Here is a 17,935-nt window from a genome sequence, read left to right as displayed (position 1 = left end):
GACACCAAAATATAACCCGCTTGCATACAAAGCTGGCTCCTCAACCGACTTCGCTACGGAGGTCGGCCTATTTGTTGGTGATGTCATTTTGTGGTCACCAGTAAATATATTTTTGGTTACCACAAAATATATTGTAGCAACCGCAGTCTTTTTTTTATTCTGTGTAAAGAGTTCGCGCAGCTAGATCATACCCGACGGGAATATACAACCCAGTTAAAAATGCTGGGGAAGGAATCTTCGTGGCCTGCATTAAGGTCCGTCCCAGAATTTTATAAGAGCTATTTCAAAAAGACCATATTAGATAGTAAAATCCATACTTGAATCAAGTTTGCCACAGCTTGCTGCAAGCTTGTTATGGCAAGATTTCAGTTTGAAGAAAGATTGTTATGTCAAGTAGTTAGTTAACAGCAATCTTGGTATGGCAAGTATGTCAGCTTACTGCAAGATTGTTGTGGCAAGTATGTTCGCTTGAAGCAAGCTTGTTATTGCAAGTACTCTAGATTGCAGGAAAGCATGCCATGGCAAGTATATAAGCTTGCAGCGAGCTTGTAATGGCAAAAATGTTAGATTGCATCAAGCTTGTTATGACAACTATGTCAGCTTACTGCAAGCTTGTTGTGACACATATGATATTTTTCAGTAAGCTTGCCATGGAAGGTATGTTAGCTTGCAGCAAGCTTGTTATAGCAAGTATGTCAGCTCACATCAAGCTTTTTACGGGAAGAATGTTAGTTTTCAGCAAGCTTGATATGTTAAGTATGTAAGTTAGCCACACGTCTGCCAAGGCAAGACCTCAGCAAACTTTTCACAGTATCAAGGTGCAGAGAAAAAGCCAAATTGAAGCCTTTGCTAAGTTTGCAGAATGTAAGTCTCAGACTTAATGGTCAACCGTAAGTTTTAGTCAAAGCTTGGTGAGCCAAGCTTGCAGAGCAAGCCTGATTCAAGTCAGTGACAAGCTTGCTGTAAACGTACGTTGTACGTTGTACGGACATTTTGCGGTAGAGGTTCCATGTTCACAGATTACCCTTTATTATCTGTTTATCGTCACTTTACTGATGTAATTTGAGTGACAAAATAATGGGTAAAAATCTTCAAAAATTGGTTCAGTTTTACTCTTAACACACGTTGACATACCCCGATTTATGGGCAAAAGTAAATGTGGTGGTTTACATCACATGTTTATTATAAAACGCTCAAGGTTGTAGTCGGAAATCAACAACTTAATAAAACTGACTCCATGCCTCATTAATGTTTGTAGCTCGGTTGTTTGGATCGGAACCACGACTCTTGCACTGTGAACGTGTCGCCATATTAACATAAAATAAAATAATATATATTTATACATTAAAAAATACACTCCAGGGTTTTAACTATAAAATCATTAAAATAATAGTATAAATTAAATTTATAGGGCCAAAAACTGCTCTCTAGTTCTGCCACAGACTTTTTCAATCTAAAATGTTAATTTTCATTACATACCCACATTAGTATTTGCTTGATTTTAAAATCTGAATCAAAATCCCTTGATAACTAAATAACTCACAATCACCCTACTAACATTAACAAGAGAGACTGTTAGAAACTATGTAACATATGGGATTCCTCTTTTGCGACACAACAATGAACAGTCACCAGCCAACATTTGGCCATTGTCAATGCTTCTGCACCATCTTTGCAGAATCACAGATCAACCTGATTGGCCGTATGTTACTCAGGTCATGGCTTACTACAAGGACCAGTCTCAGCTAACTTTGATTGGGCATTATAAATTCATTTTACAAAAAAACACCAGACCTTGATGTCTGCGTCCAGGGATGCAGAAACATCACAGACGAGGCCTTAGCCACGAAGTCAAAAAGTAGTTACTGGAATAATGACTCGAAAACGAGGCCATAAGTAGAGGAAAAAGTAAAAGAATGTTAAGGATTTTCACCTACACCGAGAACCCAAATGTTATGGAACAACTGCATGGATTAATTCGCCAGTCATAGATTTCCATGAAAACTGCATTAGTCACAGGGCGTCACGCGAAGCTTTCTGCGGCTATCGCCAGCATCGAGAACCCCCCTCCCCCCACCATAAGAGCCGGAGAACTGCCCCTGCCCCCTTCTGCACCGACGGCCCTGGCTGCGTGCAAACACCTGTTCTTTCCAGCGGGGCCGCGCGCAGGCGCCCTGGCGCGGGGGTCTTGACCGCTCGGCCGCCCCCGCCCCCAGCCGTGGTCAATACGGCCCTCGGCGCCGGACATGCATATTGACCTCTGGCCGGGCCGGCGCGCCCGAGACGCTCGCCGCGACCCGCCAAGAAGCCGGCGCGACCCCCAGTTCCCTCGCGGCCACTCAGTCGGAGCAGAGAGGCGCTGCCGGCCTTCCAGCCCTCGAGTCGGGGTTGCTGCTGAGGCTCTCGTTGGCCAGCGGACCAGACAATCTCGGCCACATACCGGGATATTGCAACCTTACAGCATGTGAGCAGTAGTCAGTTAGTGCGCGAGTTCAGCCACGGAATGGACGCAGTCATCATCAGATAAGGTTAAACGCGAAGGGAATGTGTTTTCCGAGAAAAAAGTAGTGTCGGAAACTGCTGCTGTGCATCTGGCTTATTGAGCTTCTACTGGTGATCCAATGTGGGAAAACGGAATCTCATGCCCATCGGAAATGTTTCGCTTAAAAAGATACAAACAAACATGGAATGACAAAGAATATTGACATAAAAGTTGTTCAAATAAACTTACGTTGCTTCCAAAAGGTTTTTTTTACTGATTAACATGAGCACAATGAACGGGACCATTGGTATCTCGTTGGCTAAGAATTTTAAAAACAATAAAGCCTCTTTTCAAAAGGATAACAATTTTAATGAAGATAAACGGCACGGCAAAATGAATGGAGACGTCAATAAGCAGAACCATTACGAACTGAGAACCGTTGTCAGCTTACAACAGGCCCAAAAAGCCGAGCAGGGCCAGCAGAACTCCGAGCAACGGAGCAAAGTCAACAAGTATCATAAGAACTGTCACGAGACTTCGGGGAATTACTTCAACACCTTCCTCAGCAACCTGAGGTCCAGGGTGGCCTCGAAGGGCGACTTCCTGAACGGGTACAAGAAGTCGAAGGCTTCAATGGGCTCCGACCAGACGCTGAACACCCGCGGCGCGAAGGGTGGCTCCTCGGTTATCGGCGGGAGCCTGGACAAGCTGGAGAGGGCCCAGGAGAGCCCCAAGAGGCCCAACTTCGTGACGACAGTGCGTGGCGGGCAGTTCCTGGAGCCGCCGCGCCGCGCCGCGCCGCCCAGCGCCAGCGTCGGCGACTCGCCGGCCAGCTCCACCAACGACAGCAGCCTGTCGGTCGCAAGCAGCCAGCGCGACCAGCAGCTGTACTCGTTCTGCAGCGCGCCGCGGGCGTTGCACCACCAGCCGCGACATCCGCGCTCCCAGGGGTAAGTGTCGCAACCACTGCCCGCCGCGCCCCACCCGGCTGTGCTTCCAAACACCTCCTCAAAGGATCCTTGAACAGCGCATCTTAACAGATTAAACCTTCCGAATACTCGATGCAGCGTTTTGCTAAAGCCACACGCTCGCATCCTTTCGTACATCCCTGTGGCCTTTGGGAATTTCATGAGCTACATTTTAGCAAACATTTAACAATAGTCTGTTGCTTCACCAGTCAACCGCTGTCTCTACAGCCTTTTATGTTTATATAAAATGTTAAATGATTAACTCGAACATGTAAAAATTCAAAGTTTTCTTAATATAGTGTGTGAAAAATGTATACATGCAAACAAATGAGTGCCGAAAAGTTATTTATATTTTTATACACCATGTTGGGTTAGCGTCGATAGAATTCTGATATCCCTTCACGGTAAGGTTTTCACTGAATGTAGCCTTGAAACTTAAAGTTTTTTTTTCTTTTTTGCTAAGGCTGCAAAAGTAAGGGACATCTTACTACTAAGAAACCGCAAGGGTTTTGTAGGTACGTTAATTTTAGATGCGATTCAACCAACTTTTACAACTTCGATTCCAAACAAAAACAACATTGCTACTTGTAAAGAGAAGAACATTGCTACAGAACATAAATTATGAGAAAAAATTATCATGTTTATGTTTTATACGTTTTAAATGTTTAACCACTAAGAATATGCTTAGACACGCAAACCTAAACTACATTTCTCATGTACCTATAGTTTTTATTTATCAGTGTTTTACTCTTCTGTGGTTTCAATTTGAAAGTGTTAGTTAAAAATGGCTGAATAACATCTGGTATTATTTAACTGGTAAACTTAACTTTGGCTAATGTCTGGGTACTTAGTAGGCAGGACCGTAAAGCTTCAAGTATAAGTTCTCGAGTTATTCTTCAGATAAAATATTCGAGTAGGCTACGTGTGTTTTCGATAGATTAGTGACGGCGAGTACACAAAGCGAGTAAAATTTTTTTATGATAATATTCAATCATATTATATTGAAGTTTTTTCTGTTAGGTGTCTTTTTTTTTTAATTTTTACGATATGAAAAAAAAAATTTAACAATTTTTTTACTTCAACTGTTTATTAATACATCGTCCACCATTGAGATGACAGCAAAGGCAAGCGAGTAGGTAACGAGAAACGAATAATTTAAAATTAATTCGTTGAAGCGAAGCGAGTGGCGAGTTAACGAGTCGGCTGAATTACATTTAACGGGGTTGTCGCAACGAGTGTATTTGCCGGAGCGCAGTTAGTAAACTCGCTCAGTATAACTGAGTATTATAAACCTGCACGTTGTTTTTCTTTAAATTTTTTCTTAACGCTTGCAGTCTATTCGTACACTGAAGTGGACATTTTATATCTCAATGATACAGGCCGTTTATCAAACTTGAATGTGTGGAACGACCTCATTCTATATAACTAATAAAAAATAAGATTTTATTATAATTTCATATATTATAATATAATAATATATTTACATTTAATTATAGCATAATATTATTGATACGAAAACAAACAAAAATGGTGGGGTTAAAATATTTTTTTTATCAAAATTATATCTTAGGAGCTGACGAAGTGTGAATGAAAGCCTTACGACTTGCGTCTCGTCGAAAGCGAGGTAATTACAACTAACTTAGAGAAAGTAATGTAACATGGGCTATGATAAGTAACAAAGAGACTGTCGTTATTTCGGGAAACCATGAAGAAACAGAGACCAGGGTGGCTGGAATAGGACTCAAACCCAGTCAACAGACACCTTCATTTACCTGTCGCACGATTCTACATTATTCTAATGCATGTTCCCTCACGTTCTGGTTCCAATTTATTGGACACTGTTGTAATGTGGGTGTTTAAACAGGATCACTGGAATTAGTTAAACCCTGCAGATTTTTCCAAGTGAAATAAATGCACTGATTTTCCAGCGACATTCATTTTGTTTATTTTTTATTTTGGTGTGAGTTCCATACCCCAGCCACTATTCCTGTGTTTGCCAGTCAGCTAACGCTTGTTAACTGATATTTCACTGAGGGAAGTCCCTTATTGAGGTTTACTGCAAAGCCACTTCTTCAATGAGAACCATCTATTGAAGCACACGTTTTGGTTTATTCGACGTCACGTGGTATTGTTCTCAAAATTTACTCTACTGGAACTTCCGATTTTCTGCTCAAGGGTTACCATGTTAAAAAAAAAATAATTAATGACATGCATGGGCATTTAAAAAAAAAATTTCAATTCATAAATGTTTTAAAATATTTTTATATCACTCATTTTGAAATAATATCTAGTTATCTGAAAATCTATTTACAAAGGTTGTGTTTTTTATGGTAAAAGAAAATTGCCTGTGGCTAGAGATTTAATAGGACCTATCTCGTATTTCTTGAACACTTCTTATATGGTTAATCACATAAAATTCATTTTTCATAAATATTAGTAGGTATTGAGAAATGAACCAGCAGTTTTATGGTAATAATGTTCGGCTTTTTATGAATTTCTTCCTTCGAACTCTGGACCTAGCTATACATATATTAATTAGGATCCAAGCTAAATATCAAGATAAACTTAAGCAATATGGTCAAATAAAATATTATATTTTCGAATAGCACGGTTAAAGAAATAGTGTGCAGATACTAAAGAAAAATATGGTAATAATTTTGATGTAGGTAAAGTAAAAGATATTTGAAGGGATGCCGTGAAAAAAAAGCTATAAAATTTGAAAATTTTAAGACAGCTGAATAATGGTTTAATTTTTTTCTTGACAATTTAAAGTTGAAGAATCAACACAAGTTTCTTGACTGATCAGGGAAAATAATATTGGCATCACCACAGGTTGTGGTAGGATAGTGAGTCACCTATCTTGAATCAAACTAAATTATATCTATATAGGAATGTTATGCAACTTTGTGCTAAAAAAAACTTACTGTTACCGTTCCAGATTAGATACTTTCCCAAATCCATAAAAGTAACTACTGATTAAATTGCAACCGTTTAACTCTTGTCCTTGACGTTCATTTTCTAAGAATCATGAAAAATATCCAAACATTATGTATATAGTATGAATGGTTACTATGATATCATCCTACAAATTTCTAAAAAAAATTCCAATCTCTGAGCTATAAAATTTCAAACTGTTTTCGCCTACTAATTAATAGTCCTGTGGATGTCCTGAATAGTATCCATAATATGAATGTATACTAATTAGGATTGAAACATTCACACATGTTATCTTAACAATTATAAACAGTTTACGCTGCTTGAATGGTTATAATAAATAGCTGAATACTTTTCAAGAGTAGTCTATGAAACAGAAAAAGTAAAAAAAAAAAAGTTTTCATTCATAGTTATGTAGCCAAAGAAGCGGTCATTTCTGGAAACTATCTAGTGTGAAAATTACCTAGAAAGGGCAGACAGTAGTATAGTATAGAAAACTCATTGCTAAAAAATGTTAGTGATAAAAAGATGTTTGTATATTTATATAATTTATAATAACTAAAACGAAAATTTAACTTTAGCAACTCAATTACTCTATTTATCTAATTATATTTACTTAAATGCTTTAGACATTTTTTTAGGTTTTTTTCTGTTTCATAAATATGTAATAGAGTAATTTTTTTTCTTCAAAATTTTAAATACTTCACTTACAATAAAGACAATGTTGAGTTTTGGGGAAAATATTATCATGTACCAAATTAAGCCTAAATTAGTGTAATAACATAAGGACCCTAAATAATAATTGGTGCTTCTAGGGCCTTACAATTACAAAAATCTCGGATATTTAAGTTTCAAACAATCAGATAACTAGAGTTGGCATAATAGTTAACATACTTGCAATATGAACATAACGCTAACTGTTTAAGGTAAAATAATTCAGTAAATATTCTTCATACAATAATTTTAGAAAACAAAATCTGTTAAATTTAAGTGGCCTCCAAGTCAATTAAATTTTAGGTACCTAACTTGGTGCTCTAAAACCCAGTTTTGCAAAAGGCTGGAATTAAACTCATCACCTTCGTTAAATGAGTGTGATACCTGAACAGTCACAGCCACCGAGAATCGGCCCAGGTATTAAAATATTAAATTCATCAAATATTTATTGTATGGAAGTGTAACATCTCACAAAATGTAACCATACTGTAAACAAATCAATTATACTTATTAATTTTTTTAATTTGATATAAGTTCAACATTAACTTTTTGTTGGTATAACAAACATTTTGATCAGGCTTTCTATTCAAAAATTAGCGTTTGACCAAATGTATGTTTCAGTACATACTAAGTGAATATTATTTCTAAATTCCTACATATAATATACCAAGTTTTAACTTTGATTAAATATAATTGAACTAAAATAAACAACTTTAAGTTCGCATGCTGAAACATTTAATCACTATTTAATAGAAATAGTATAAATTTCATTACATAGGTACTGAAAAAATTATAGTATCGCAAATTGTATTGTTTAAATTACCAATCATTATTTTGTATGTATTAACACGACTTTCAGTTTAATTTTGCTTCAAGAACTGTACGAAAGTTTTTGAACAAAATTAGTTTCTAGTCTTCTTTACCAAAATAGTTACAGGTTAAGCCAACATTTCTTCGAGAATAACCGCTAAAAATTACAAAATAAATTCCACAGGTACTATTAAAGTTCGGCAGTTATTAATTAATCAAATTTGTGGTTTTAGGAATCTAATACTACAGAATAATCATTATTTTATTTTAAATATTGTTGGAAAATTAATCGTGGCCCAACAAATACAAATTATATATTACTATCCAACCATTGAATTTTTATCATGCATTTAACAAAACCTTTAGCAAAGAAAATATTTTTCAATTCTCATTCATGTGTTTTCTTGAATGAAATAATAAAATGTTTGTTTACCCTTTATATTTATAACAAATTATTTTTAATTTGTCCCGAGCATATTTTAATAGCATTGTTTATTTTCAATTTTAATATCGATAGAAACTTCAAAATCGGTTTTACAATATAAGTAATTCTAAAGGACCTGATTACGAAATATTTTCAATTTAATTATTTTGGAAGCTCTTTATGTCAGCCTCCAATGCTTTGCTCACTTAAACCTTGGATTTACTTGCATTTAAATAAAAAATTACCAAATTTAATTTTGCTTATAGATTACTAAAACATGTAATACTCTAATACAATTATTACATATTTAACATGCATTTCTTTACAAGTCAAATAATCTCCAGCCTATAACAAACGGTTTAGTTTAGTATTCAGTTAGTTTGAAGCAACCAAACAAACAGTTTAAGTCATTAACATATTCTAATTAGTAAATTAACACCATGTTATTCTCTGTTTTATAGCTTTAAGTTTACTTTCGCGATTCGAATGGCATGAAACTCAAATTAGTAATTTTTTAAGTTCGTTCGGTAGCAGTGATGGCTCCAAGCACTATTTTTCCACTCTCCCCCCCCCCCCCTCCCCAAAAAACCACAAAAAAAATCCGCGCTTTTGTCATGAGCCCTTTACCAAACCAGTCAACGACAGGACAAAAATCTCAAATAATATCATAAGGGCAAAACAAAAATTATAGCAGGAAACAATTGACATGCATTAAATGTAAATAAAATAAAACTAACGGGCAGCTATAGAGTCGGTACTTTGAAGGTGTTTCTTCTGTATAAAAATACGTCCGTGATTTAAAATAGATGTATTAAAAATTTTTGTTCTAAAACTGGATTTTCGTCTCGAATGCCTGAAAGGTTCAAAACAATTTAACTAGTAAATGGAATAGTAAAATTTTACAGTGGCTAGTAAATAAACCTCGGTGAGGCGTTTCATTGTCTACTTAGCCATTTCAAATATAAGCTAAATGATGTTACGATGTCAAGAAATAAATGCTGAAAATTTCAACTATGTATGTTGTAGTTATTCAATTACTGTACCGACAAATATCACCGTACGTTTATTATAAAAATTATGCCAAGAGAGTGATCTTAACAAACGCCAGTTCATCAAAGGCATGTCCTTGGTAAAGCACAGCATACGAATTTGTACACACAGTGGTGAATGTTCGCATGCATACATGCCTGTTATTTTGACTGTAATGACTAACTGTCTCGATTAACTGCGCCACTTATCTTAGACCTAATGTGTTCTAACTTTACGAATGATCTCTCTGCTTCAAACGACTTGGAAGATACAAAGTGAGAATCCTTGAGAACCTATTTCTTAAGGTCACAATATTTTGTACAAGTTGCTACGCACTTATGTCATTCGGGCTGCTGTCATTGTGCTTTCTTGGCCAAGAGTCCTTTATTTTCTTACGAAAGATTGTACAGAATGTTGAGGTTTCGAGAAAAAAAATTTATTTGTAAGTAAGGCATTAATAAGGGTCTTTGGTTAAGCCACCTTTTAATACCATTTTTTATGGTATTTATTGCTAATTCCAAAAATATTTCTTTCTTCGATATTTTATAAATAAGAGTCCTTCGGTGCTCGAACAGATTTCTGCTTTCACACATCTTCATATTCTGCCGATGGCTCTGTCATGTTCGGATGTATGCTCGGTGATAAAGGCCCGTCTACAATACTCCTAACCTGGGGGGGGGGGCGGTCCGTGTCCTTATCCTAATGTGAATGACGTCACATTGTCTCACGGAAAACAGCCCTGTCTACAATAGCGATGTCCGATTTCCGAATCTACTGATTTCTAAAGTAGTCACCAGAGCGCAGTAAATACAGAGCACCCTAGTAATTGTTCTTTGAATGTTTTCGTTTTACGGTTTCCATGCTTTGAAAATGTGTACGAATCTACGTTTTCAATATTTAGTTAACTTGTGAAATTTGTGGGAGTTCAAAAATAATAATAAATGTCCTTTATTTTCGGTTTACCTTTTGAAACGGGAACCGGAAACAGCAAATATTACGAGTGTTGTTTATTCTATGCTATCAAAGGACACAGATTGGGACAAAAAGTTCAAGCTGACCAATTTATTGGGACCAGGGAGTTTCGGACCATCACCCACACCACACATGACGTCAGAGGGTCGCGTGGGCCAATTAAGAGGATTCATCACAGCTGCTAAAATTGTGTGCTGCAGGGTCTCGCGGTTCCAAGTCTCAATGGCGTAATTTTAAGACTGAAAAGAAATAAAAAATTTTGAAAAATATAGAAAGGTATAAGGAAGGTTTCTATTGAATAATTTTTTTAAATTTTTGTGATTAAATAAGTTTTATCCCGCATTGAAAGTACTGTTTCTGAGCTGTTTTCAGTGTGATTTTCAGAAGTTCTAATTGAATATTTCATAAATATTTTTCATTGGAAACATAGTGTTGACCTTATAAAATAAATTTCTTTCTGTGTTTTCACTGTCGTAATTAAGATATTTGATGAAAATTATGTATTTCTAAAGTAATGCACACATTGCTGGGCCAAAAAGATGATCGTAGCACGGGAAACTGGGTGGGAGGCAGAGAAGGGAAGAAGAGGTGTAGACAGCGAGAGCCCTCCCCCCTGTGGAGCTGCTAAGCTGACCCCTGCTGGGCGCAGGACTCTGCCCGAGCCTGACAACAACAATAGGGAAGAGTGCAGGGGGTGGGGGTTACTACCTGCTGTGGAGCTGTCCCAAAACTGAGGTTCGCAACTCGCCAGAAGAAGGAAGTGTAGCTATCAGTGGCTCGGAAATCTAGCAAAGCCAGATTGTTTTTATCAGCATACAGGAAAAAGAGGCGCAGGCCAGAGGTACTAATAAGTCTGTATTTGTGTCTGTATTTGATAAACTATGTATGGTAAGTTTGAAATTGGCTGGCACATTCTGTGAGGTAACTCCTCTTGCAAATTTAATAATGTTTGGCCAATGATAAACATGATAAGATGTCGGAGTCATTGATAATCGAGATTTCAAGCGACTTCATAACAAATCAGGAACATTATGGTAATAATCAAGAATTTACTAAAATACTTTAAGTTATCAAATCAACTAGAAACATTTTAATAAATGTTCTTGTCTTCTGGGTTCTAGCCGCGTCACAATGGAAGTTCTTTCCGACGTTTCGGAGTGCGTTGCAGCCTCCATCTTCAGGGCAGCAGCAGAAGTCGCTTCTTACCTACTGTTACTTTCAGTAACCTACTACCTACTGTTCGTCAGTAACCTACTACTTACTGTTACTGACAGTAGGTAAGAAACGACTGCTGCTGCTTCCCTAAAGATAGAGGCTGCAATGCACTCCGCAACGTCGAAATAACTTCCAATGTGACGCGGCTAGAACCCAAAGGCAAAGCAAAAATCGTGAAAGCGCGCGATATTTATTTTAAAGTGTTGTTTGATAATGTTAATATCTTTAACAATTAAAATTGCCATTCTGTAATGGTTTTATAATTTACTGTTTCATGTTTTTCTCTCAACAAATAAAATAAAGGGTAATAATACAAGTTTACAAAATAAGTATAATTGATTTATTTTTACATGCTTTATATTAGCTTCACCTTTATGTTTGTATGTTTGTAACCGACTCCTTTGGGTGCGATTTTGACCCACTTTAAACGGCCAGATTTCATTCAAACTTTGTAGATTTATCGAAGAACGATGACAATACACTAATTTGATAGGATTATTCCATTATTTAATTTGCAAAATAAGATTTTTGTCAATTTATAAAATTTCACAATATTTAGTAGGCTTTGTTTATATCGCGCCAAAGACAAACTGAAAGAAAAGAGTTCGCATTTCGCTCATGTGCGAACTATTTTCTTTCAGTTTGTCTTTGGTGCGATATAAACAAAGCCTACTAAATATTGTGACATTTAATTAAATGAAAAGTGAGAGTGGGTTATGATTATTGTGAACAATATACTTTCTTGAAGAGAATATTATCTATATTTGTAAAAATATGAAAACAAAATTCCCTGAAATAAGGGCTTTAAATGTTGTTCCTTTCGTTCAATAGAGAAACACAATTATGTATTTGTTTCATTTTACCAATTAACCAAGAGTGAAACATCATTATAAAACAACATTTTCTGCAAATATTTCACGAAACATGGAAAAATTGAGGTTTAATTTTGCTGTGAAACCAACAGCAGATGGGAAATCAAACACCATATGCATAACCTCAATAGCTTCACCTGATGGCAAATTTTTGAAATTACACTCGAACACCAACCTGCAAATCTACACCAAACAGTTAAAAATATTCCAAACTATGCCAAAGTCAGTAAATCATTAAATAAAAGACATCAAACACGGAAAGTATGGATAAGTTTGACAGATGATATATCAAAAATATATTTGGATAAAGAACAAAACATACAGTTTAAGGATTTTTACCTCGACGAAATTGAGGAAAAAACAAAAAGTGTTGAATCTATACCTAGTGGATCAAATAAAAAATTGGAAAAACTGTTAGAAAAATTTCTTGAAGAAAAAAAAACTATATCTGAAACTCAAAATTTAGGGAAAATTTGCATACGATTTCATGATTGAGAAATTCACGGGCAGAAACTCAAATGCTTACCAGTGGATTAAAGATTTCAAAAAAGAATGTAAATGTTTGCTAATCTATGAAGACAAAAAGAAAATAGAAATTTTAAAACATTTCTTAGAATACTCCAGTGTAGTTTGGTACAACTGCATTCAAATGAAACTTACAGTGGAATCGGACCGGAACAAATGGGAGAAAATGTTTTGTGAGACATTTGAAAACAAAGGATGTCACCCATCAGATATGCTGACTTAGAATAAACATCAATGACTTCCCGAATATATTGATTTTCATAGCAGTATATTGAAATTATTTAGTACTGTAGTTCTTCAACACGATATATTGGATATATATTTTAGAAGCAGCCAATATCTACTCATCACTTTAATAGTAAAGTCATGTAATAAATAAAAAATTGAGCCACATCTAGAGACACTCCTAAGATAAAACAATATTTATTGATTTTATTTTAACTGCAGCCAATATCTATTCAAAAACTACTTTAATAGTAATTGATGTAATAACTATCAAGTTTTTTTACATTGTTATAAAATTTCTTTCATACGTCGATAAAGAAGTATCACTTTAAATTATAAATAAACCAAACTAAAAAGTAGAAAATAAATAATAGTTTAAAAAAACTAAAAAACGCGCTTTTATAGAAAATTGAACTAAAAAAATAGAAAAGAAATTTTAATAAAATTGAATTAAAAATATTGTGAAAAAAGTATTTTATTTAAAAAAAAAGCGTGGGGTGCTTTTTAATATATTATCAAAATGATAATCCTTCTACTCATATCTGTCAATAAAATAATTATAACTATTGACACCATGCACCCCACGCTTTATTTTTTTTAAAATAAAATACATTTTTTACACTATTTTAAATTCAGTTTTATTAAAATTTATTTTCTATTTTTTAGTTCAATTTTCTATAAAAGCGCGTTTTTTAGTTTTTTTAAACTATTATTTATTATTTGGTTTAATGCAAAAGTGTCTGGTACTTTAATAAACGTTAATGATATACTAGCTGCAATACCCGGCCTTGCCCGGGCTGAACACAGGGCGTAGTTAGTAATTGTCTTCTTGATTTGAATGTCAAATGTGAAAATTAATTTAAATCACTTTCAGATCCCGACAGACGTTGTTCTGCCAGTTTATACTTATTTACCTGGTCTGTATGTAATTTAGACTTTATAAAGCAATATATAAAAAAAGCTAAAAATAAGAGATTACTAATATTGAAATTATTCCATTATCTAGCTAATGCTCGGCCTGCATTGCAAGGCCTCATTCAGTTTTGTTTTGTAATATGTTTGAAGTAGTTCCACATATACAAATCATCTATCCATCTCTCTATATATATTTATCTCTATCTACATCTATATACATCTATGTATCTATCTCTATTTATCTCTTTATAGCTACATATATACTTTCCACTATCTCTATATCTTATATATAAGTCTCTATATAGCTCTATACATCTATAGGTATATCTCTTTATCTAACCCATTTCATTATCTATACCTCGCTCTATCTCAACTTATCTCTCCGTCTCTATCTCACTATATATATATATATATATATATATATATATATATATATATATATATATATATATATATATCAATCACTCTATCTCTGTCTCTCTTTTATATTTAAATAAATTGTGTCATGCATGCGCACTTATACAGCAAAAACAGACGAAGTGTCGCTATATAAAAAGAAATAAACACATATTTTGACACGATTCGTGCTCCAACTATTGAAAAATAGTTATACCGTCTCAGTAACCTTCATGGGCATGCGCATAACTAATCACCAAAATTTCATCGCAATCGGATGAATGGCATAGGAACGCATACGGCACAAACAAACGAAAATTAAAGACATGACAAACGCATCAAACGATGGTGCGTTTAAAATTCAAGGCAACTCTATCTATTGACGAAGTTAAGAACAAAACTGTTATTAGCGCCTTTATTTTGCTAGCCGCTGCGAACTCCACTAAGCGGACTGGTCTCACCAAGGAGAAAAATATTAATTTGCCAGACCGTACTATGTGTATGAACGTGTGTCAGACATAGAGAAATGACACTCACTCACTATTTGTATGTCTATGACCTATGATTTTTTCTGTTATAAAATGAAATTATCACTTTTTCACTTCCTTAGGGATGGAATTTCATATTAATATGGGGTTTATGTGTTAATCCAGGTTATAAGCTATCTGTAGGCCAAATTTCATTCAAATCCATTCAGTAGTTTTTACGTGAAAGAGTAACAAACATCCATCCATACTTACAAACTTTCGCGTTTATAATATTAGGATTTTTTTACAAACATTCTTTAACACAGATAATTTGCACAACTATAGATTGTGTTATTGTTATGTAAAGTGTATGGTTTGAATATTGTACACAAAGTTTTTTTCACTAGTTATGGAATTTATTAAAAACGTATAGTCAACAAAATTGTATATCTATTTATATGCATTTTTTACTTTCACAACTGCGTAGGCGATTTTTAAGTATATCAGTAAGAGAAGTGTTGTACCCGTTTCTATTATAAAAGATCCGCAAATGTATTAAATCTAAATAATATGTTATGAAACAATGTTTTGACATATTTTTTTTATTTTGAATATAATTTTTAAATTTTATGTGATTATTTTTCATTTATCACATCATGCATTACAGATACCTTATGGAAAGCTTTGAATGATTCACAGATTTATTTATTGTGCGGCGGTAACTAAAGATGATACAGAAAACTACAATCTGGTGCAAGGAATAGAAACTTTGGGACCTTCCCCCCCCCCTTTTTTTTCTTCTTCACGGTCATCCTCAACCACTTTACCTAAGCCATTGTAAGACCTTTTCAAACCCCCCTGCACCCCAGACCACCCGCTGATTTTACAGCTCATCCTCGCCTGCCTTGCTCCCCACTGACTTTCTCAACCTTCCGCCCACCACGTCACGTACGAAGACTACCGAAAAGGCAGAGCAGAATTATTTTCCCTATGATGAATCCTCTTAACGATCAGTGCCCGTCGGACACAGTTAAGGCCGTTGCAATTGTAGGCGGGCCTTAATTCACTCAAAATTTTGTTAAAATAAGTGTTCGGGATGAAAGTCGAGTGGCCCGCACCCTTCGGCTGTTTCAAGTAAATTGAAATGGGAAAAAATTAAGTCAGAATAATTTTAAGATGACAATTCCTATAGTTATTAATTTTGAGTGATAATTCAAATAGGAATGTTAGATACCTTCTAAGATCTATAGATATGCGATTTGAAAACATAACCTTTTCTATTCATTCAACTAATTCTGTTGCGTGATGAACATGGTATTTGTAATATAATTATTATATTTCACCTTATACGAGATTAAAATTTATAGTATTCTTTCTCTCGTGTAGTGAATAAATCTAACCCATAGGCCTATTTTTGGTAATAGAGTTTTTTTTAATAAATAGATAGAAAAAGCATAAAAATATACTATTTCAGAGTTATTTAAGATAACAATTGGTCAAACTATTCAGCTTTAGTAATGATTCCACTAGGAATGTTCTATACGATCTGAAATCTACGATATGCGATTTTCAACCACAAATTTTAATCATTGCATTTATATTCTTGTGACATAAATCAATTCTTTCGTGCGACTAACGTGTAGCTTTTAGTATAATTTTTATTATATTTCACTTTATACGAGATAAACATTCACGTTCTTTCACTCGTATGATGAATAAAATATAACTTTTAGGCCTACTTTTAGTAATTTTTTTTTTAGAGAAGCGGCTCCTAAGTAAAATAAGTGATAAAAATCTGAAAATGGTGTTTTAGAGTAAGGCTTATTATTCTTGATTTCTCTGTAAAGCGGCATTACTATATTCTAATAATTTTAATCTGAAAAGATTTATGTATTCATTTTTTACAATTTTAGAGAGGAATTTGCTAGTTTTGTAGTGGTTATTGTAGGTCATAATGGTTAGATAAGGTACGGAAATGAATGCTGTAAGCCATGCCTTCAAAATGCCATTCCGAGAAATTATTTATCTTTTATATTTTTCTACATAGTTTTTAAAAATAATAATAGGGTAAATTACTATATACTTCATAATTTGCAGAAATTTGCCCCAAATTCCTCAAAATCCGCAAAAATTTCCAGTTTTTTGAAAAAAAAATCTGCCAAAAAATCTCAAAAACTTTGAAAAATAAAAAACTATCTTTTCGAGAGAACAATTCCCCTATTCAGTCCATAAAAATACCAGTGGCTAGAAATGTCCATATTTAGGCTTAAGCATCCATGTCTACAGCCTCCGATAAGCCTCTGATGTCATCATGGATTATGACGTCACTGTTGCAATTTCCATTAAGACCGCCATCTCGATCTATATTTATTATCGAAATGAATGAAAAAAATTCTACAATTTCAATAAAAATAAATAATCGAATTTAATAATAAAAATTTAATAAACAATTATTTAAAAAAAATAAATGTACACTTACCCCATGAAGCCCGGAGTCCTCGGTTCAAAACCGACGAGGTCAAAAATTAAAAAAAATGGCGACAGGTCCTTCCTCCACGGGAGCTATCGGCAGACTGACCTCCCACCACTTATTTCAAGGTATATATATCTCGTCAACTAGTATTACATCATGTCCGCCATCTTGAAAATCAGTAATTATTATCCGATTTTTATAAAAATAATTCTAAAATTTATAAAAAAATTGATAAATAAAAAATTTAATGTAATAATATTTAAAAGCCACCGTTGCACATATCGTTACGAACACCATCTTGATTTCTAGAAATTTGACATTTTTCATAATGCCCGCCATCTTGGATGACTGTGACATCATCGCTACACTTTATGTTACAATCCCCATATTGGATTCTAGAATGTTGCAATTTACGTTACGGCCGCCATCTTGGAAAACCGTAATTTTATGCTAGAAATTTGGAAAAAATTTCAAATATTATAATAACATTTAATAATCACATTTTTATAAAATA

General features: G+C 34.4%; 1 protein-coding gene across 1 annotated transcript in view; it reads left to right on the top strand.

Moving 5' to 3' along the window:
• The first annotated feature begins 2,875 nt into the window (after window positions 1-2,875).
• The window catches only part of LOC134528929 (radial spoke head protein 3 homolog B-like), an 84,355-nt gene continuing 69,295 nt past the window's right edge, over window positions 2,876-17,935 (top strand). Inside the window, exon 1 of the mRNA XM_063362598.1 lies at window positions 2,876-3,432. Within this exon, the coding sequence (XP_063218668.1) occupies window positions 2,876-3,432 (557 nt within the window). The remainder of the gene's footprint in view (window positions 3,433-17,935) is intronic.

This window comes from Bacillus rossius, chromosome 2 (assembly GCF_032445375.1).
Source record: "Bacillus rossius redtenbacheri isolate Brsri chromosome 2, Brsri_v3, whole genome shotgun sequence".
Classification (NCBI taxonomy): Eukaryota; Metazoa; Arthropoda; class Insecta; order Phasmatodea; family Bacillidae; genus Bacillus; species Bacillus rossius.
Note: the sequence above shows the minus strand (reverse complement) of the source record. Positions and strands in the feature narration are given on the sequence as shown.